Raw genomic sequence first — 22,141 nt, forward strand, 5'->3', positions numbered from 1 at the left:
AAACCAAGTTTCAAACAAGTTGCATATGAGAATGTTCCCCCAAAAATATCACACTCTTCCTTTAAAATGGAAAAACTCTTGAATGTAATCTCATACATCAAATTATGTTCTTTAATCAGATGTGCTCCAAGCACGGCACGGACTTCCTTGAGTATAAATGCCGGTACTGCTGCTCCGTTGCCGTGTTCTTCTGCTTTGGAACGACACACTTCTGTAACGCCTGCCATGATGACTTCCAGAGGATGACAAGTGTCCCCAAAGAGGAGCTGCCCCACTGTCCCGCAGGTGCTTAGTAGTATGATAGTAGTATGATATGAAAAACCAAAGCTTATTTCTGTCTCTGTGCTTTGCAGAAATTTCTACTTCACAGACTAAGGAGAATTAATGGTTATGTATGTTCTCTTTTCTGTCAAAGGACCCAAAGGCAAGCAGCTGGAAGGCACTGAATGCCCCTTGCATGTGGTCCACCCACCAACAGGGGAAGAGTTCGCTCTGGGCTGCGGCGTGTGCAGGAACGCCCACACCTTCTAATCGACACGAGACTTTTAACTGAAAAACCAGTTTGTCTACTGTGATTTCTGGCGGCTGCTGCTGAATCTCAGCCGTGAAGCGCTTGGCTCTGGCTTTGTCAAGTCTCCTGGATGCAGGACGGGCTTCACGCCAAAAGTCCTCAGGTCCGTTCTTTTACCAACATCAGTATCCAGGCTCCGCTGCGACCATTGAGCCGTGGCTCGTTCCGGATTCAGAGTAACCTGAATGGAGAAAAAAAAAAGAACAATTTAAAAAAGAAAAAGAAAAAAAAAATCCCCAAAAAAAAGAAGAAGAAGAAGAAAAAAATAAAATATCTTGTGACGTGTTTGCATGCGGCCGTTTTATTCCCTCGGCTTCTATAGACGTTGCACACCTCCCGATCACTGAAGTGTACAAGATTAAAAATTGAGTATGAAATAAATTTGCTTAAAGACGAGTGTGGATAAGCGTGGGTTAAAAAAATAAAAAATAAAGAGAGAAGAAGAAACAGAACAGGCCGTATTTCCAGCTTCCTAATATAAATTTAAAATATTGTTGTATGTAAACTTTTTTCGTAATCTTGTACAGTATTCTCCACTGTCAAGTGCATCATGGGTTGACGGACAAAAAAAAAACAAAACAACAAAAAGATGGGCTGGTGGATAAGACTGTTAAGAATATTACGTTTGGGAGGAAAATAGTGTACGATTTATCTAATCTTGTATATAATGATACTATTCAAAATAGCTGTATTCCGAAGTTGCTACTCTTCACTTCAGTTTTGTTTGATATTCTGGGTTATGTTTTGAGCCAGAACTTTTAATGAAGTGCAATACTGGGTGTGCCTCCTATTTTGCAGCTGTTTAACCTATGGAATGTATGTCAATAAACCACTGTACATTTTTATACAGTAGACAGTCGTAATTCCCCCCTCTTCCAAATGTCAGCTGTCCTCTGTTGTCTGGAAATGAGAAGGAGGAGGAGCCTGGCGCCTGCAGTTAATGACGGTGGATGTAAATCCTGTTTGCAGCTCGGTTCAAATAAAAGCACCAAATCCTACAGTGATACAAAATGAACAATACACCTCACAATGAGACCGAATACAGCTGAACGATTCAGGGGGCCAGTCTTCACACCAAATAAAAATTGTGCACCTGTAATGCTTTTCCCTAGTAGGAGGCAAAGGGGAGGGTGGGATTGAGGGGTGGGGGTTCAGTGAAACAGAGTGTGGAAAAAAAGCAGCTGCTGTTAAATAAAAAAGCTTAATACTTGTGAATCTGCTCTGTAATATCTGTGGTGGATGGAGTTGAATGGTAATAAACCGGGTTCTCTGTTTCGCAAAGTATACACCGTGTCATCCCTTCATGAGTGGTGATATTAAGGTTAGATCGTTTTTTTTTTAGAGATATGCTTTAATTCTGGAAATACTGGAATTAAATGATGGATAAAAATAAAATCTTGTGAGGGCCAGCAAAGAGGGAAAAAATACAAAGATGCGTTACTCTGCCTGTTTTACAGCTGCAGTGAAGTTGACAGCACTTTTTTTGTGTTTTAATAATATGTAGAAATTCAATTTATTACAGGAGAGTTACCACAAAAAAAAACATCAGTATTCTACTAAAATTTTACATTTTCAAGTTATAGTTGCATGCTCAGCCATTAATGCCTACTTTGCATCAATGCATATTTATTGCTTTACTCACAAGGATCATGTAAACTCAAGGAATAATGCAGCTTCTTGCAGGTGGAAAAGGTAAACACATTTACAGAAACTTGAGTGTAAAGTAAGTAACAGGTAAGACTGTTTTTTTCTAATATTTGGTTAATGTAAGTCAGAGTTTTGAGAAGATGTTCGAAAGGAGATTTCAGATAATATATATTATTATTTTTAGTATATGTGAAATTGAGTGACCAGACGGTGGTGGGTGACCTGTCCCCGAAAATGTCCCCGATTTTAGCTTTTTATGAATGAGAAAAAAATGTGCGCAGACCAACACATCGGTTATTACGGTAGCCGGATTGGAAGCGCCATTGCGCATGTTGCGCACAGACTACAGCTATTACGATAGCCGGAATTTTAAATATATTTAAATATGAATGCATATCAAAAGAAATTAAAACCGTAATTGTACACGTCCCTTCATTTCATCCCGATAACATGTAATTGCCCCTAGATTTAATTTCAGAAAACTGGTCACCTTAATCCGGAAACTGTTTTTGACTCGTGAGTAACAGTTCAGTCAACACTCAAATATAGACGATCTTTACCAACAGCCATTTCGCATTACGTTTCCCATGATGCACCGCTGCTGTCAAAACAACGCTTCGCCATTTCAGGTCTACAGGGGCAATAACTCCGGCAAAACCAGGAATTAGGTCAACTGAGCTCTGGTAGTTTCTTCATTGGTAACGTTTTTAACAAGTTCTCTATCTTCTGCTGGTTATTTCTGTTCCCGATGCGTGTTATCTGGTTGGTGCGAATGAGTTTTTCCAGCGCGGGCCCGGGCTGAAGCGTCAAGTATTTTTTTTTTCTCCCGGATTTTCTTGCTAACAGCTACGAAGCTACCAGCGTGTAAACAGCCACCAGGTACTATTCATGTTTTCTCCCTATGAATGACTTCAAAACCACATTTTTTAGATGTTCTGGGATAACATACGCGGCAAATTATCTCAAGTTAACCCGTCTTATTTTGTTCAGTCCCAGCTACACGAGTAACCTTGGATTTTTATCATTTTATTCGCTTCCCTATCTTCTCTTTTATTGTTTTATTTTGTTGTTTATTATTGCAGTTTTTAAAATTGCGCTATTTTTTTTAATTAATCTCGTTAAAGTTTTTATGTATTTATTAAGGGTACCTATGATTATTTTGAACCTTTGGTTATTCGACGTTGTTTGTTGACATGTGCGGCAGATTCGTAGCTAAATAGCTCATTTAGTTTGGAAGAAAGCTTTACTCTGCTAAAACCAGCTAATGGTTCCCATTATGGACGCTGTCAATGCATGTTGCACAGCTACAGGATGCAATGTTGAATTAATGCAATGCGTGCTATTTCAATAACCTTTAATATAGACTTGTAGCATAGAAGAAAAACGTGTTTTTAATCGTCTAACCTTAACTTATGGATGCAATTGATAAAAATCTATAATAGATTGTTTCATTAGGCGTCTTAATCATTTTTAGAATGAACTTGACAATAATGAAAAAGGAAAAATTGTAATAAAAGCAGAACAACGTTGTGATACAGCTGCAGTGGATTTGTTCCTCACATTCATAACCGCAATAGCTGTAAGGAGCTTGAAATTGATGAAGCAGCACAAAAAAGAAAATATATGCATGCACATTTAAACCTGTACTGCAAACACATCAACACAACAGTTCTTCTTTTTTCTTTTTTTTTGTTCATTTTTAGCTTTTCAGCTGCACAAAAGAGAAATCAAACATGTGTAATGCGCTTGTTGTATTATCTACAGCCATTTGTTGTGCAACAGGCACCTTGGGACAAGTAAAAACATCAAACATTTTTATAGCCAAACGGACCCTTTTCCACAATTTACTATAATTTAAGTGCTTAAAACAATGTTGCAAATTAATGAATGGTTGCAAACTCTAAACACGGGTTATTTGCATAGTGATCGACTTCAAGGATGGCATCAATAAAAACTACTTGACTTGGTGCCAGGACAGTTCGTAAGTCTGTTGCAGGGCTAATGCAGAGAGACACCTACAAGAACCTAACGAGCAACTGTAACCAGAGAGATATATGATATAATGGTGGACTATAAAAGCCTGTCTATTTTTTAGGATGAAGCGGATGAAAGGAGGAGAGGAGGGCAGCAACGGCTCCTCCAGTAACAGTCCACCGGAGGCGTGCAAAAAGGTGCGGAAGCAGATGAGCGAGGAGTCAGATGTTGCCAGTGAGTCACCAGACAGCGACTGGGCACGTCTGCCTCAGGAGCTCCTGCTGCATGTTTTCCAGTACCTTCCGCTGCTCGACCGGGCTTACGCCTCCCAGGTGTGCCGCGGGTGGAACCAAGCTTTCCACATGCCGGAGCTGTGGAGATGCTTCGAGTTTGAGCTTAATCAGCCGGCCAGCTCTTACCTGAAAGCCACACATCCGGACCTCATCAAGCAGATCATAAAGAGGCATTCCAACCATCTGCAGTATGTGAGCTTCAAGGTGAGAAGGGGGAAAGCTGTAGTGTCTGCGTCGGCATGTGCATCCTGGTTTTTCAGAAAGGTTAATCGATCTTTGTGTTTTCCAGGTGGACAGCAGTACGGAGTCTGCAGAGGCAGCGTGTGACATACTCTCACAGCTGGTGAATTGTTCGCTGAAGACCTTGGGGCTCATATCTACAGCCAGGCCCAGCTTCATGGAGGTTCCAAAGGTATAATTAACATCAACACAAGGCGCTGGAGAGCTTAGTTTCATGTGGTTCAGATTTGTAAGGAAAAGCAAAGGCATTCTTTGAGCGTTTCCACTGTGGAATTCTTATGATGGAGTTTTTACAGGCAGAATAGTTTTTTGTGTTTTCATCTTATCTGTGACTAGAACTGAAAAGCAATTTCTGTCCTCATGCATAAAGAAGGACATGTTTGTTATTACGTCTGCAGCCTCAGGACACCGGATGTACCGGATACATTATATGGCACATGGAATAAGATTATGTGCTGTTTTTTTTTTTTCATCAGTCCGTCTTTAAATTACAGTAATAACGCAGACTAGTGAGAAATAGCATTAGCCTGTGTAGTTCATCTACAATAATATTAAACACGATGCTGTTGAGACGTGCAATTTTGTGGGCAAATGTATATGAGATGAGATGAAGTATCAGCCAATAAATCTAATTTAAATTAAACAGTTGATTTTCAATCTAACTTTGCCAGCTAGCTCATGTTAATGTTACGTCTGGAGTGATTTCCTTCGGGTTTTGCCCAATTCTCTTATGATAATTTTAAATCTCAATGGTCTAAAAGTGACACATTCGGGTTTTTAAAAAATAATGTATATTTGTATGAGTGAACGACACAAATGGCTTCGTGTGGAGGGTCTGGGGACATGAGGCTTTGGGAAGGAGAGATGCTTTCAGGAGCAAACAAACAGATATGTTTCCAGTTTGGAAAATTAGACCCTGACTGGCCTCCATAGTATAAACATTGTATGAGAAGCCCTGAGGTACTAGTGCAGTTTACCAGGGCTGAAGCACATTTCAGTCATTAATCCAGTTAGTAGCGGTTTCCCTGGTAGAGACCTGGACAGACCTGTCATACTAAACAATTCCTGAATTGTTCGACACATAATATGCAAATAATTTGAAAATGGTTGCAGTAGCTCATGTGTCATCTGGGGCGCGTGCTAAGGGTAAAGGCTAGCTGAGTAGTTTTAGTAGTTGGTACGTGGTTCAGTCCTTTTATAAGACCATTTAGTAGATTAATTTTGTGTTTGCGGGTCGTGGTTTATTCTTCAATTTATTGATTACGCAGTGAAAAGGGCTAAGCTAAGTCCTCGGTGGTTGAAAGTTGTGCGGTGGCAGCGTGGAGGGGGGTGACTCCAGGACGCTGGAACTCACTGTTAAACCTTCTTGATGTGCAGTGGGCCTAACGTAACAAAACATCTGTGCCCCCTTAAAAACCCCCCAATGATGTGCTGCATGCTGCCTACTGCCGTTGGCTAGGCTAGTTAGCTGGTGTCGTCTTGTTGGCGGCTGGCCGCTAGCCTGCTGGTCTGTTTGCAGTTGGACTTGGCTTCCAAACGTGTTTTTGTCTGGGATTTTGGCACGAGGGATCTTTTCCTGTGTAATAACCAACGTGCACAGGCTCCGCCAAAGTGACACGTGGGTCAATATTCCAAATATTTAAACAGGCGTATAAAGATAAAAGCTGTTGTCTTGGTAACCACTGATAAGAAAAAAAAAAAAAAAAACGGTTGTGTTCCTCCTTCCACAGTCTCACTTCATCTCCGCTCTCACTGTGGTGTTCGTCAACTCCAAGTCTCTGTCTTCGCTGAAGATTGACGACACTCCGGTGGACGATCCGTCCCTGAAGGTGCTGGTGGCAAACAACAGCGACACGCTGAAGCTGCTGAAGATGAGCAGCTGCCCTCACGTCTCCCCTGCAGGTACGACGAGTTTCACGCAGACGTTTCTTTAGTGCTTAAAATGAGCAGATTTATTTTTTTTTTTTTCGCATTCATGCTTTTCTTTTCATTTCCATCGGTGCAGTTTCTAGTTAATATTCAAAGCAACATAATACCCACATATTATTTTCAGTTTCCAACACTGAGTCACAAGATTACGTTTTCCTTTCACGGTCTTATTTATAGACTGTCATTTTCTTGTCTGGCCTCGCACATTGTTGTCATTTCATATGCTGGATTATATTATGACTGTGCTGTGCGGTTTCTTCCTCTTACATATATTTTCCTGGAACCGTTTAGTTCCCATTTAATGGCTACTGATTCGAGTACAGGCTCTTTTTTTTTTCCTTTTTATATTTTGTGACATATTTTCAGCCATTAAAAATAAACTGAAAAATAATTCGCTGCGTTAAAAGAAACAATCTGTCCGTGGTTTCAGGGATCCTGTGTGTGGCCGACCAGTGTCATGGGCTGAGGGAGCTAGCGCTGAACTACCACCTCCTGAGCGACGAGCTCCTCCTCGCCCTCTCCTCGGAAAAACACGTCCACCTGGAACACTTGCGTATCGACGTGGTGAGCGAGAACCCCGGGCAGCACTTCCACACCATCAAGAAGAGCAGCTGGGACGCCATGGTGCGGCACTCGCCCAAATTCAACCTGGTCATGTACTTCTTCCTCTACGAAGACGAGTTCGGACCTTTCTTTAACGACGAGATCCCCGTCACGCACCTCTACTTCGGCCGCTCCGTCAGCAAAGAGGTCTTGGGCCGCGTCGGCCTCCACTGCCCCCGTCTGGTGGAGCTGGTCGTGTGCGCCAACGGCCTGCGCCCCCTGGATGAGGAGCTGATCCGCATCGCCAAGCACTGCACTCAGCTGTCGGCCATCGGCCTCGGAGAGTGCGAGGTGTCCTGCAGCGCGTTCGTGGAGTTTGTCAAAATGTGCGGCCGGAGGCTGTCCCAGCTGTCAATCATGGAGGAGGTGCTGATTCCAGATCACAAATATTCCCTGGATGAGATCCACTGGGAGGTGTCGAAGCACTTGGGCCGGGTCTGGTTCCCGGACATGATGCCGACCTGGTAGAGTAGAAGCCAGCCCGGTTCAGAGTTTCTGGTGTGGAACATTTGCATGTCCTCTGTGTTAGCGTTGGAAAGCATTTAAATGCTCAGCTTTACTGGAATGTATCGGTGGAGGGCATGGAGGGCATGGAGGGCATGGATGCAACACAGCACCCCCGAATGCTTCACGGTGTTATCATGTCATGCAAACACTACAAGAATCTCTGCCTGTCGGCGTCATCACGGACTGTGGAAACCTGCTTTGCTTAATCTGTAGACAGACCTTCGCAAGGTGGCTCCTACCCACATTAGTGCAGGTGTAAACGTGTGACAGGAAATCTACAACTGTTTTATAACGATAAATTGAGTTATATGGACATTATAGCTCGATGTAATGAAAGATGTCAGTGTGCGTGTGTGCGCGTGCGTGTGTAAGTATGTGTGCATGAGTGCGTGTGAGTAAACAATTAGGTGCACAATTGCATGTTGTTACACTACCACTTGGCCTACTTAAATCCAATCCGAGATAGCAGCTCTGCACTTTGCAACGCAATACATCATTGAACGTTTCCCACAATGTAATTTTATATATATACGAAGAGATAGAAGAGGTTTTGTCAGGTGCAGCTGACGGGGGGAGGAGGAGGAGGAGGAGGGGAGGAAACGTTTCGTTCACCATCTTTAACGAATATAAACGCAATTTTCCTCCTTGCCCCCAAAGGTCACATCACAAAACACGATTGTTGGAAACAGAAAAATGTGTGTAAATAGGTCTCGATATTTGTTGATGTGAAGGTGTTGATGTCTGATTTATATTTTCTCTCCGTCACGCATGAATTGGCTCGACAATTGAGTATCTCAGAAGGGTTCTGTACAGATTCGCTAAGCACCTTAACGTGAATACCAAATGATAATCAGGACGAACCTTTACGGAGACTTTGCGGCCAAATGAAAGCGTCGCTATTTGTACTGTGCTGAGGTTCTGCTGAATCAAACACCGAGGGCAGTATATTGAAGTAATAAAACTGTAATTATTGAGAAAATACATAAAATAATTCTATGTATATATACACACCGATCAGGCGACATTATGACCACTGACAGGTGATAAACCATTAGTGGGTGGGATATAATAAACAGTAAGTGAACATGTTGTCCTCAGAGTTGATTTGTTAGGATTTGAGCGACAATGAACCTAATTGTGATGGTGAGACGACTGAGTCAGAGCTTCTACAAAACTGCAGCTCTTGTTGGGTGTCATAGGAATCGTTTAACAACGAGTTTGAGGCGTTAACTCGGCCTCTGAATTTCTCAAACCCTGAGCAAACGGGGGGGGGAAACCAGCGCAATATTAGGAAGGGGGGTCATAATGTTACGCCTGATCGGTGTAGTGGTTTGTGGAGTCTCATGCTCAGATTGCTTTGTAATCATTCGACCATAGACTAGTCGCCGCTGCTTAAACGATGCACACTGGGAATGCAAAACCTTTGTTATTCACGGGTGCATTCATATATTATGTTTCCTGTATAGGTTTCATTTGCAACTTGTGCTGTTTGCCTGTTCAAAGCTCTAAATCCCGGTGAATAGTCTTGGGTGTAAAACCTGCCCCCGTATTAGTCACATGCAGCAGAGGGAGCAGCTTTCATCCTCTCATTATTATCGCCCTCTTAGCAGGTTTCATTACCCCCCTCCTTTCCCAAACATTCATCCATTTCAGTTGAAAGAGATTTGGCAAGTCAGATGAGTGGAACAATGTTTTTTTTTTCCTTTAAGAAGGAAGTCAAATGCATCTGTATATAAAAACGCTGTGTGTTTGATTATTATTATTATGAATTTATGAATAGAAATGTGCGCATTTCTTTATTTCGCCCTCTGTCAGGGTTTGAAGTTTCTTTACCTGGCGGCTCGTGTCTTTTTGCAAAACCAGTTTTTCTTTTACTAGATGGATTTTTTTCATACTACATAGTCAGAATAGAGAAGCTGTGTAATTTATTGATGGCTTTTTGTAATGGACTTTTTGTGTTTTTCACCTGAAGAAAAAGGAAGTAACAGCAGCAGTGAGAGTTTTCTTTCTCCTTTTTTTTTTTTTTGGTTTTGTTTTGTTTTGTTTTGACACTCCCACCTTTTGTCACCGTGGGTTTGTTGCATGCAGGTGGGTCAAAAAGTCCACTACCACCAACTTTTAATGGAAAATCCTAAAATATATAAAGTTATTGGTAGTGGAGAAGCAGCCCTGTATGTCAATACGTTGTGTATAAAACTGATTTTTATTTCTGCCGCACTTCATTCCTCTTATCAAAGTTTGGTGTAGACGGACACAGTTATTGCAGGAGGTGCAAAAAGCTTCTTAGCATCAGTGGATTGAACTGACATAGTTTATTATTGATTAGTATTGGTCTCTTATCACTGAAGTAGATACCTGTGCTGATTGTTTGTGCTCATGTACATTAGCATACAGTTGACATATCTCCTGGTTGTTTTCCAGAAATTGTGTAGTGGCTCTACATTTTTTTTTTTTTTTTGTTCTTCCCACAGAGACAGAGACTCGGTGTATCGCTACTGGTTGTAATCACTTTCCTGTTGGCTTTGATTGACTTAAAATTTAAAAAAAGAAAAAGAAAAAAATTCAACTAGATCAGTAAAATTGGGTCGAGACAAGGAGATTATTTATCTTTCATCATAAATATACTTCTTGTCAATAACTGCTATTTTAACCTCTTTTATTTAGAGAGTTCATACTCCAGTGTGTTTGTTAGGAGTAAACTGGTGTTGACAGTGCTGTCCCTATTTTTTTTTTTTATTATTATTATTTTGTTTTTATTTTTTTAGTTTTGCTTCTGTACAGCAAATGTCTACTTTGCTTTACTGGTCATCTTGTCTTGAAAGTTATTGTTTTGGACATGTGATCTTATACCGTAATAAAACAATTGTGAATGTACCCTCTGTCATTTTATTCTTACACAATTAAAGAGACAACCCAAGTTTGCCACATAAAATATTGTTTTTTTTTTTAATAATTAAATACATTAAAAAACAAACATTGGTGAAACTTTGCGATATTGGACTTAACATCTGAGTATCTATTCAGAAATGATGTAGAAATTTGAAATTAACCACACCTCACAAAATTAAATTATAGTAGATAGGGAAAGGAAAATGTTACTTTTTTAATTTTTTTATCAGTAGTATAAAATATAAACGGAATTTCCAGGTGATATTATTACAGATAATCTCACCATGAGGTTCATTAAGTAGCTCTTCTGTATCTTTCAACTATAGAACATGATCTTCTTTTAGGCATGAGTTTGTCCAGTTGTTCAACTTTTTGTTTTTCTGAGCATTTTAAGGCAAAAACACAGCAACGGGTTCATCATTCATGTTTCAAGCTTGAGTGAACTTTAGTCTGATATTTTAATATTATATATGTAATTCATTTTTGTAAGTAATCTTCATGGTGACGTCTATTAGTTAAAAACTTTACCCTATTCATCTGTAGTATCCCGCCTTTGGTTTTCCTAGCTCATGAATTTGAACCTTGCAACATTCGTGGTTCAAATGCAACTAATAAAGAGAAGACGTTTGAGAGTTAATGTAAAAAATTTAAAGGCGAAACAAGGTTTAGGAGGTAGGAAATGCATTTAAAGTTTGTCATGTGTTTATATACTGAAAGATAATTTTTTTGAGAGGTCCAGAGTAGCCAACCTTACCCTCTCAATTGTTTCCAAGAAAATACAAACACTGTGAATTATTGCCAAAATCAAAAATAAAAGAGACAGATTAAAGGTGACTTTTAAGGCAAAGGCACTTCTTCGTATGTAATATGCATATATGGAGGTTTCATGGGCAGAAGCCAGTACTCAAAGTTGTAGTAGAGGTAAAAGTTTTTATCCACCACAACTTTCGTAAAAACCTCCAGCAGACTGACGACGGCGTCTTTAAACGACTGATGGGGCCTGAATGCGTGGTAGAATTCACGGATGTCCAGCGCCAGATTTTTCAGAGCGGGCTGTCCGAATATGGCGCTGTCATTGCCGAGGTAGGCCGGCTCTCCGCTGTACAGGTAGATCTTGGTGTAGTTGGTCTGCGATCGGCTGGAAAGTTTGGCTCCCAGCTCTGTCAGCTTCCTGTACGTGCGGTGAACGAACTGCGAACAGTCGTAAGACTCGAACCACAGCGTGGCGTTGGGGCCGGGGTCCGAGCGAACCGTCCACGTCTCGTAGTAGATCCCAGTCCGGTTGTCCTTCTGCATCCACTCGGCCATATCGTTAAACTGGTTCCCTGCGAAAGAAATTCAAATTAAATTCACAATAAAGCTGAAGCAGGAAGTGCAAGGAAGGGAAACTGGTTCGTGGAGAGAGTGAGTCGACTGAAACTGTGACAAAGAAGTCCGTTTTCTCAGTCATTTATTCCTCGATGAAGTGGAACGTTGTATCTGTACCAAGAATGTACTGGGAAACACGCCTGAAAGTCACAAACCAGTTACTGGTCACAAGACAAGAGAGGTCTGTTCAGGCATTTAGAAGCGATTTGCAGCCTACAAATCCTAAATGCTTGGAAACTATCAGGTCTCCCGAAGTCTTTTTTTACATGATCAGTACTTTCAATATAGGTGTATGAATGGCAAACTAAAACTGGAAATAATAAATAAGTAATCAATACATAAATGGAGCCATAATGTCCCCTGCATTGATAAATGGCATAGATGGAAATAGTTGTAATATTGTATAAAACCTCCGAGTGCAGCGGCTTTTCTCCAATGTCACGTAGTGTACAAGTCTTGCTAAAAGAGATGAAAGACTATCACTTTATCTTGTGGCTTCTCCTGAAATTGCTGTAAAAAGGCGCCTGATAAGGTTTAATCTAATTTTGGACAAAACCACAACAAGCATGACCTGCATCGATTACACAAAAGGTCCAGATGAGGGTTAAGTTTGTTAAGTTTTATTTTAGACCAGTGAGTCATCCAAGAGTTTCATCTCCAAGTCGTCCCCCTACTGACTCTTTAACAAGGTCATGGATCACAAGTTAACTAGCCTCAGCAATGAGTAACTCACTCTAATATACTTCTTGGTGCAGCGATCGAGTTTAGAATGGAGTCTAACAGAACTGCAAAGTAATTTTTATAAAATTCCGATATGAAAAGCTGCTATTAAACAGTCTGTACAATTATTAAGATTCTAAAAGAGGCTGTGATGCAAGAGAAGAACGATTCAAACAGACGAAAACATCGTCTGCATACAAAGAAATTTCTGATCCTGGCTCCATGGTTACGGCCACTGAGTGGCAGAAGGTGACAGCTGAGCGTGGAGATTAGCAGCAATAGTTTGAACTGCAGGCTTTAATAGTGTCTAAATTGTAAAAGTAATTTTTAAAAAGGTGAAGAGCTGTTGTGCGAGTGACTCTGTACCAACAGAGTTGAAAAGCAGTCGGAGATATATTTTTACAGATACCTCCGGCTGCCAAAGGATAGAGAAGTAAATGGATCGCTGCATTACGAAGAAACAACTGGAATCCAGGCAACAAAACCTGGTGTTGTGGTTCACATTTTGTGTAAGGTAATCATAGTAACTATAGTATATAGACACTAAATAAAAACAGTATAGATGTAAATAAAAAGAGTATAGATAAGAATAAAAGACAAATAAAGTGGAAATATAAATAAAAACGGCAACAAAGCAGCATGAATTTGTGCAAGTAAAATAAAGTGTACTGTGCTTTACGAGAGCATGCACCAGTAACAGGTTTATGAGCATAAATAAAACCAGAATGTGGGAGTCAGTCTTTTCTATTTGCTTCTGTGAGAGAAGATACAATAGTTGAACTTTTACCACTGATTTCTCCTATTTTCTCCAACGTGCCATTCTGCGACCAGTGCAAGTCATCGATGCCTTCGTAGAAACAAGCAGCTCCCTGGTTGCACCAGAAAGGTGCGGACACCTCCGGCCTGAGGTGAGGAAAGGTGCAGTTCCCCAGCTGAAACAACTCGTACCACTCGGCGGTGTAGTTGGTCCCAGTCTCTGCACTGCTGAAGCCGACAGCATCGTGCATGATGTGCTGTAAAAAAAAAAAGAAAAAAAAAGAAACATGAATGTAACACTGACATGCACAGCTGTGTATCCTTAAATAAAGTCATGCAGTTGCACTTCTATCTTAACCTGCTATATTTAATTACTGGCAGCTCAGTGGTTTCTTCATTTTTAATAATAACAGAAAAAAGAATTCTGCCCAGATGCTAATGGATATTTATCCACTTGACTACATTTGATTTTAAAACATATTTTAACCTTTTCCTTTTCTTTAGATTTTTGGGGGTTAATCAAAAAGACCAATATAATTGTGCGCAAAATATTTAAACACTGATTGCAAAATGTAGTAGAGGGTTTTCCTGGTTCTAAATCAGTGTAATTAGGTCGTTTGATGCGCTTCAACAGACACTAGGAACAGAAAAAGACGCACTAGTGACACATTTTCACTGCGCACAAAAAGATTACTGCACTCACCACTTTCCCTAGCAGATCCCCGTACTTGAATTCCCACACCGGCGTCTGCAGCCGGTAAACCGAGATGACATCGCTGTCTCTCAAGTAAGGAATCCGTCCATCCCGGTCTCCGGTTGGACAGAACGGGTAGAGAGCTTCACAGTACGGGTCCACGGGAGGGCGACGATCGAACCGCCTGTTGGTGACACGAGAAAGAAGAGGTGGTTGCTCAGCATTATATCACTGCAGGGCTCTTAATCAGTCCAACCTGAAGCACTTTATTTAAATGTATATATAAATTTCTTCATCTGTAGGTGCTATTTCTGCTGTATATTTTACAGCTGTTGCAAGAAATATATCAGAAACTTGCACGTATTTTGGATATACATATTTTTTTTTCTGATGGAATGACTTAAAACAAGATCTCCACAATATATATCTATATATATATAGATATATATCATCATTTATTATCATACTGCTATTAAGACAACAAAACAGGAAATAGAAAACGTTTCTATCCGTATGTTTTAAAACTACGAACAAAACTTTAGTGCTGTTGGTTCACATAATGACCCCAGATGTTTTACGAGACTCCAGATGCTCTTAAGTCCAACGATCTAAGCCACGTGAACCCAAGTTGCACATTTCAGCAACTTGGCTGCATTTTTGAACAATTAATGTATGTAACAACGTACAAACTGAAACTGGAAACACGCAATCGCATGAGGAACAGGTAACGTAAAAAATAAAAATAAAAAAAATATGTGACTCATCGGAAGAAAAGGTACGTTAAAAGTTTGGACGCCTACATGCCACCAACATTATTATATTTTAAGACTAGATCTAATAAGTTCAAGAATTTTCCAGAACTTACAAAACTTTCTGTAGAAAGAAAACTTCACAACCTCTCATCACATGATTGAACGCAATAAGGCAGAATGAGCATGAATGGACACACTGTCCTCATACCTGTAGGGAACGGGCCACTGCTGCTCCCCATTGATCCTGAACTCAGCCAAAACGCCAAGAAACAGGAGCAGGTTTAAACACAGAACAACCTCCGCGCGAGACATGTTGACGATTCAAACACACACGCACGAAAAAGAAGCAGAAGTTACAGTGACTGCGTTCCCATGTTTCCGCCTGTGGCTCCAACTACTTCCTCATCACTGGTCACATGGTTTTGTTGACGATTTGAAATCACATGACGACACCAGGCATGAGGAAATGAGCTCAGAAATGAATTTCAATTTAAATAAATATATCAAATTCACGAGCCTTGAAATTAATAGGAATTTAGGGAAATAGTATCGATAAATATATGAGAATAATAAATACCGAAAAATATACATTTTGACGCTTATTTTCAGAAATATGTTTTCAAATCGTATTTTATTAAATTATGTGTTATTTGTAGTCAACGATGGTGATAATGAAATATTTATATACAAATATATATTTACAATGTATATCATTTATAACAACATAAATGGCTATTTGTATTATACATTATTGAATAATTGATTAATAATAATAATAACAAGAACAACATCATTAGTATTAACACTAATTTGGCATCAATCATTTTGCCAAAATTTAAATTTTAAGTCTTAACTATCAATAGTTTAATGGTAACATTTATCAATAATAATATCACCCTTCATCCTTTACACAAACGTGTCGCAAAAGCAGGGAAGACCTATTTACTTATAGGATTTACTTATGAGACCTTTTAGCTCGCGTGAGTACAAATCAAAATAAGTTCAGCATAAGTTCACTAAAAGTTCACGATAAGTGTGACATAACGTTACGTTTTCTATTTGCAGACGTTTACTGTCTTGCTTCACTTCGCCACACTTCCTCCTGACCGCATCACCTCCTCCCCCATATTTTTTTTTTAAATCCATGTTTATGGCAACTGCACGACTACCCTACTGCTGCACGTTTGAAATAAAAAAAAAATTAACATTTGAACCTGTGTATTATTTGAATAGCTTAATACTAAATGCAAAATGATGATAATAATAATGTATATCCATAAAAAGCAATAGGCTAAGATTAATATAGAGCACATTTAGTAAGTAAAGGGGTCCCTGCTTAATCTCTGCATTGGGGTTCCTTGGCCTGAAAAAAGCTTTGGAGGCCGTTCAACGCTGGTTTAAGGGACAAGTAGTTAAAAATTGAATAAAAGTGTCTAGAAATAACCGGTAAAAGTATAAAACAAACCTTACGGCGATAATGGTAAATAAAATAAGAAAATATATTTCTTAAATAAAATAAATGCATATATATATTATAATGCAGAATCTATAATAAATAAATAATCTAAATGATTTTCCTCTCGCTTTAGAAACATGAACCGGTCCCCACTGGATGGCGCTAAGGCACCGGTCAACGTGCGGCTTTAAGAAGGCCCAGAAGCAGAAGAAGAAGTATTACCATAATTTAAGTCCGCCATGCTCACCCTTCTCCACCACTGTGGACGCACCCTCCTGACAGCCAGGACTCTTCAGACCGTGCATCAAAGTCATTATTCTGCCCAGATGGCTAAACGCGTGGCCGTGGTGCTGGCGGGATGTGGAGTTTATGATGGAACTGAGATCCACGAGGCCTCCGCAGTTTTGGTGCATCTGAGCAGAGGAGGCGCAGCCGTAAGAAGACAGTTTCTAATCTGTCAAGTGTGCCAAATTGTGTTATGTGTGTGAGGCTGGTGAAAGTCTGTGTAAAAACCCAGTATGAGACGCGTTATAATAGGCTGACATTGTGGCCGTGGATTGCAGCAGGTCTGGTGGTTTTTCTGCAATAGAAAGTTGTCAAATATGTGTGACCTCTGCAAGGGACTTTAAAGTGCAAGTGCAAAGGGTGCGAGTGTGCAACTAAACATTAAACGCACAAACTGATGCAATGGACCCACGTATCCTGCTTGTGTTTTAGTTTCATTTTTAAGAAGCTGACGCAACAAATCTGTGCTTCACATTGTGACAACATAGGACTCTAGAAATTTCTCTAGAAAGAAATTTGGATGATACTGCGACAGGGCAAGACAAAGTTAAATTAAAAATAGAAATAGAAAAAAATAAACAGAAATTATTCTCTAATTTAAATGACAGAATGTATTACAGGAACAGTGGAACAAGACAAATGGTAGAAGTTGTGAAGGATGAAACATTACTTCAAAACTACTTTGGACACATTGGAAAAATCAAACAATTATTATTGCGCAGAATGACATGAGTAATATTATGAGATACTGATTCTGATATTGATGAAGGTGGAACAAATGGTTTTGGACTTGCACTTTAATTTAGTCAGACATAGACGTTGTGTTTTTCTCGTAATGTGTTCGCTATGTTGAAAAAAATGCAAATAATTATGTGAGCATTTAAGGATATTTTGATATCCTATATTAATCATATACACTACAGGTCAAAGGTTTGAAAGCAAGATCAGATTTGTACAAAAAAGAAATCATAATTTCATTGGTATACTTGGTATAAACATGATTATTACATATAGATTATTTGAGTTTTTCTTGCTTATACTTTGCTTTCTTCAAAGTAACCTCCTCTGGCCTTAACAACAACACGGCATATATGAGGTATTTGTTCCACAAGCTTTTTAAGGTATGCACCATGAATTCCTTTATTAAGTTGATCAAGAGGAGGCTGCTGATTTGTGGGATGCACTTTTCTGACGGATCTATCCAATTCATCCTACACAAGCTCAACTGGAGAGAAGTCTGGAGACTGAGTGGGCCAAACCATCTTTTGAAGAACACCTTCCTCTTCTTCTTCTTCTTCTTCTTCTTTTTTTTTTTTTTTTGGCTTACCGTCTTTTTTTTTGCTGTAAAACAAACTTTAGACCCACGAGTCTTAGCCCAGATGGAACTGCATGATGCTGGGGGGTGGAGTGGCACTGTTTCTTCTTCAAGATACCCTTTGCTTCAAACAAATCTCCTACTCTGTCACCTGCAACACATTCCCATACCATGGCACCACCACTTCCTTGTTTTACTGTGGGTTTTGAACCAAATAGTTCAAACTTACTTTCATCAGAGGACTTGTTTCCAGTCAGCATAGGTCCAATTTTTGTGAGCTTTTGCTCACTCATATCTCCTTTTCTTGTTCTGTGTGTGAAGCAGTGTTTTGTTTTATGTAGACACACACTCTCCGTCAGACCAGTCATTCTAAAACTTCCTTTCACAGTTGTCAGAGATATGGGTTTTGACCTTGTCATGTTGATTCCTTTCCTTTTTTTTGTGGGGCTGTTTACTGGTGACAGTATGAATATCCTCTGCTTTTGTAGTAACCCCCTTCGTCCAGGCCTTTTTCTATCATCATAACTTCCAGTTTATTCTAGTCCATTCAGAGTGCAGTGAACTCCTTTGTTGGACACCATTAGGCATTTTGCAATTTCTCTTTCAGTGTATCCTTCTTTCCTCAATGTTCTCTTGCGTCGTTACTCAGTTGCTTCTTTGTAGCCACGGTAGTTTGTCAGAGATTTGAACACAGTTGAGCTTTATTGGGATATTTGTACGCAGACTCTGAAAAGCCAAAGCGTTTAAGTGAATAATACAAACTGGGATTTGTTGTTTTTGCTTTTGCAGTGGGTTGTGACTCTTGCAAATCCTCTGGAATCCAAAACTAAGCCCTTCTCTTCTTTTGTTGACATTTATTTGGCAATGGTCTGGTAACACCAACGCATACCTAAAGGTAAACTTAGGAAAATCAACGACAGCTAAGCCTGATCATGCACTAAATACATCCTAAAACACGTATAACTCATGGTTTTTAAGACAGGCATTGTGAACAGAACCTTGAAGTTGCTTCCAAATGTTTGACCTGTAGTGGATATGCTGGTGTTTTGAATGAATGAAATGTGTTCTGTCAAAAAAAAAAAAAAAGGGATTCGTCGAGCGTGTGAGGGTTATTTCTGCTAATGACTGATTAATTAATCACTAAACGAGATCAACGGCTGCCACTAATTATTACTTGGTGTCATTATGTTGTGTTTATTGTGCTTTAAAAAAGAATCCTCACCTCACCGCCGGCTTCATCACCTGCAGGTGAACATGTTTGCCCCCAACGTCGACCAGATGCACGTGGTGAATCATATGACAGGCGAACCGGCTCAGGACAAGAGAAATGTGTTGGTGGAGAGCGCGAGGGTGGCCCGTGGAAAAATCCAGGATCTGTCTAAACTCAGCGTCAAAGACCACGATGCTGTCATATTCCCAGGTTTGACCATTCGCTGCTCTGCTCTAAAGCAGAGGCTGGTGATGTTAAACGTTCCAAGTCCTGAAGACATTATGTAAACACATGTTTTTGATGATTCGCAGGAGGTTTCGGTGCAGCGAAGAACCTCTGCTCCTGGGCAGTGCAGGGGAAGGACTGCTCTGTTAATGACATGGTCAAGGACACTCTGCAGGCCTTCCACAAAGAGGGTAAACCCATCGGCCTCTGCTGCATCTCACCCGTCCTGGCTGCCAAGGTGATTCCTGGGTGCGAGGTCACCGTCGGAATCGAAGCGGACGGCAAGTGAGTCTGACTTGTCTTGACTTACTTCTGTCTTGTCTTATATTTATAAATAGAATAAAACGTGACTACAGCTCTATTGAAAAATCTGAGAAGTGACCGACGAGAGCAAATGTAATCACATGTCACTTTAGACACCGACTTCCTGGAAGTTTGATGTCTGTGCTCACTAAAGTTAAAAGTTCTAATCTTGCCACATTTCGGTTGCACCTACTCTCAGTTCTTCTTAAAATGCAGAAGGTTTTGGATAAGGACAGACACAGCCAACATGTCTTTCATGTCTTTCTGTGAGTTTTGTTAAGCATATGCAATTTTATTTGAGCATATAGACATCTTACAGAAAGCATACGAAGAAACCACACGGCTAAACTTCCTCAATTACAGTTACCTCAGGTACTTCCAGTGCAAGTTTCATTTCCTTCCAGACACAACAATCACTCATTTATACCACGATTTTCAGTCTTGCCGTCTTGATGCATCAGTGGTGGATTTGCTGTCAAACTAAAATGACAACAAACTCAAATGGTCCCTCAAATTTTACTTAATAATACTTGGAAATTTTAAAGTCCAACCCCAGTGTTAGGACATAAGATGTTTTTTTTATTATTATGTGGTAAAACTAAGTCCAAGACATGCATGTATAAGAAATACAAGAAAAACACATAGAAGGTGGAAAAAAACATGTATTTTATGCCATTAAAACACAACTTTTTGAACATTAGAACATAAGTGCTAATACAGATACTCATTACAATAATGTACAAATATAGACATCAGGCCACTGCTAATGAAGCAGTTACGCTCAGCGTTCATGTAGAGATGGACACTGCAGATCACATTTGACCTGATAATGTTGCATGAACCTCTCAGATGAAACCAGTTTAGATTAGTTTTAATGTTATTGCTGTGGCAGCGTTAAAAGCTTAATTTTCCGATTTCAGAAAAACAAGGAAGTGGATGCGTTCTGGGTCTCTGCTGATTGGTCAAATGCTATAATGACGTATTTGTACAGTGATCTTTTCTGATTCGGTGGGTGAAAACACATGGTTCTTGTGAGAGACACGGCGTCATTTGCGATGCATGCAGAAGTGACCATACATTCTCCTGAGTCCCGAGCTTTTATTTGGTTTGCATTCTTAATTTCTCCAAGGTATTTGTGATCTCAGTAGGAAACTAAGATATATAAAAACTAAACATCATCTTTGAACAGGAAGTACTAGTTTTTGACAAAAGATGTCCTCATATGTGGACACTGGGATTATTTCATTATTAATATTATAATTAAGTCACCAATATGTCTATATATACGTACAAAACATGAAACTGTTTGTTTTAATACCTGAACATGGCTGAGCAAAGACAGAACAATGAAGTCCCAACATCCTCAAACGAGTACTTGCTAATTAGCGATGTGGTAGCTCGTTGCTTTTGATAAAATTTGTTACATTTGTGCATCATATCAAACTAGAAATGTTAATAAGCATAAATAAATACGTTTAGCCTTTCGTACCGCTAGATGGCAGACCAAAGGGTTCACTCATGAGGACAATGGGTTTAAATGAAGCAGAATAAGCTGCAATAAAACCTAAAACTTAACGTCCCCGTATGAGGACGCAGGGTCTCAGGAGGACATGGAAACTTGATAAAGGGTAACTGGACTGATGTATAGTCCCTTTTCTTCGACGAGGCAACAAACAAGTCTGAGTAAAAGAGGAGGATATATTTACTGACAAACTTTTGGCTAAAATCTAGACAGAAATTTAAAAGTTTGCGCTAGGCTGAATAATTTCTGCGGTAAAGAAAACGGAGAGATTCATTTTAATTAATTTGAAGACGAATTCATTTAAAAAAAAAAAATAAATCAGCATGTCCCAGTTAATCCAACTCATACTTATTTTTTTCCTACAGTGTTATTTTAGCCAAAACCTGAAGTTTATTTGTTGTGTCCTTTTTCCTTTTTCTTTCTCAGGTATCCAAACACCGCTGACACGGCGGCGGCCATCAACCAGCTGGGCTGCAAACACGTGAGCAAGAGCGTCGGCGAGAGCCACGTGGACGAGAAGAACAAGCTGGTCACCACCTCTGCCTTTATGTGCGACGCTCCCATCCACGAGATATTTGACGGGATCGGCACGATGGTGCGGGATGTCCTGAAACTCGCTTGATCTGACTGAGACTCAAGGCAGCGGAGACGTGGAAATCAGGATGCAGTGGACGTGATCGTTTTGAATAGGGTAGCAACAAAAGCACTTCCAGATTCTCTTGAATTAGTCGTAGTAATTTTTCATCTATTCACTGGATTATATTCTGATGCAGTGGCTTCAGTCTTGCGACATCAGTGTTGTGATCATTTTAGAGAATCAACAGCACGTGGTGGCATTGTACACAAAAAAAATGCAATAAAACGTAAAAAGTTCTCTTTTTC

At 39.9% G+C, this 22,141-nt stretch overlaps 4 protein-coding genes across 22 annotated transcripts in view; 3 read left to right on the forward strand and 1 right to left on the reverse strand.

Moving 5' to 3' along the window:
* The window catches only part of mycbp2 (MYC binding protein 2), a 57,561-nt gene extending 55,706 nt beyond the window's left edge, over positions 1-1,855 (forward strand). For all 19 annotated transcript variants that reach the window (XM_047600596.1, XM_047600597.1, XM_047600600.1 and 16 more), the window contains 2 exons: positions 120-285; positions 416-1,855. In XM_047600596.1, the coding sequence (XP_047456552.1) occupies positions 120-285; positions 416-531 (282 nt within the window). In that variant the 3' untranslated portion in view covers positions 532-1,855. The remainder of the gene's footprint in view (positions 1-119; positions 286-415) is intronic.
* Positions 1,856-2,800: 945 nt separating this feature from the next.
* fbxl3a (F-box and leucine-rich repeat protein 3a) lies at positions 2,801-9,085 on the forward strand. The gene is made up of 5 exons (XM_047600617.1): positions 2,801-3,097; positions 4,314-4,689; positions 4,775-4,897; positions 6,456-6,627; positions 7,085-9,085. Exons 2-5 carry the CDS (start codon positions 4,315-4,317, stop codon positions 7,723-7,725), a joined length of 1,311 nt encoding a protein of 436 aa, XP_047456573.1. The 5' UTR covers positions 2,801-3,097; position 4,314; the 3' UTR covers positions 7,726-9,085.
* Positions 9,086-9,633: 548 nt separating this feature from the next.
* Positions 9,634-15,358, reverse strand: cln5 (CLN5 intracellular trafficking protein). The gene is made up of 4 exons (XM_047600618.1): positions 15,152-15,358; positions 14,201-14,375; positions 13,529-13,754; positions 9,634-11,978 (listed from the first exon to the last, which is right to left on the reverse strand). Exons 1-4 carry the CDS (start codon positions 15,253-15,255, stop codon positions 11,491-11,493), a joined length of 993 nt encoding a protein of 330 aa, XP_047456574.1. The 5' UTR covers positions 15,256-15,358; the 3' UTR covers positions 9,634-11,490.
* A 1,252-nt stretch (positions 15,359-16,610) lies between these two features.
* Positions 16,611-22,132, forward strand: zgc:162944 (uncharacterized protein LOC569993 homolog). Its single transcript, XM_047601743.1, has 4 exons — positions 16,611-16,833; positions 19,248-19,419; positions 19,521-19,719; positions 21,686-22,132. The coding sequence occupies exons 1-4, from the start codon at positions 16,639-16,641 to the stop codon at positions 21,879-21,881; spliced, it is 762 nt and encodes a 253-aa protein (XP_047457699.1). The 5' UTR covers positions 16,611-16,638; the 3' UTR covers positions 21,882-22,132.
* Positions 22,133-22,141: the final 9 nt, after the last annotated feature.

This window comes from Mugil cephalus, chromosome 12 (genome assembly GCF_022458985.1).
Source record: "Mugil cephalus isolate CIBA_MC_2020 chromosome 12, CIBA_Mcephalus_1.1, whole genome shotgun sequence".
In the NCBI taxonomy this organism is placed as follows: Eukaryota; Metazoa; Chordata; class Actinopteri; order Mugiliformes; family Mugilidae; genus Mugil; species Mugil cephalus.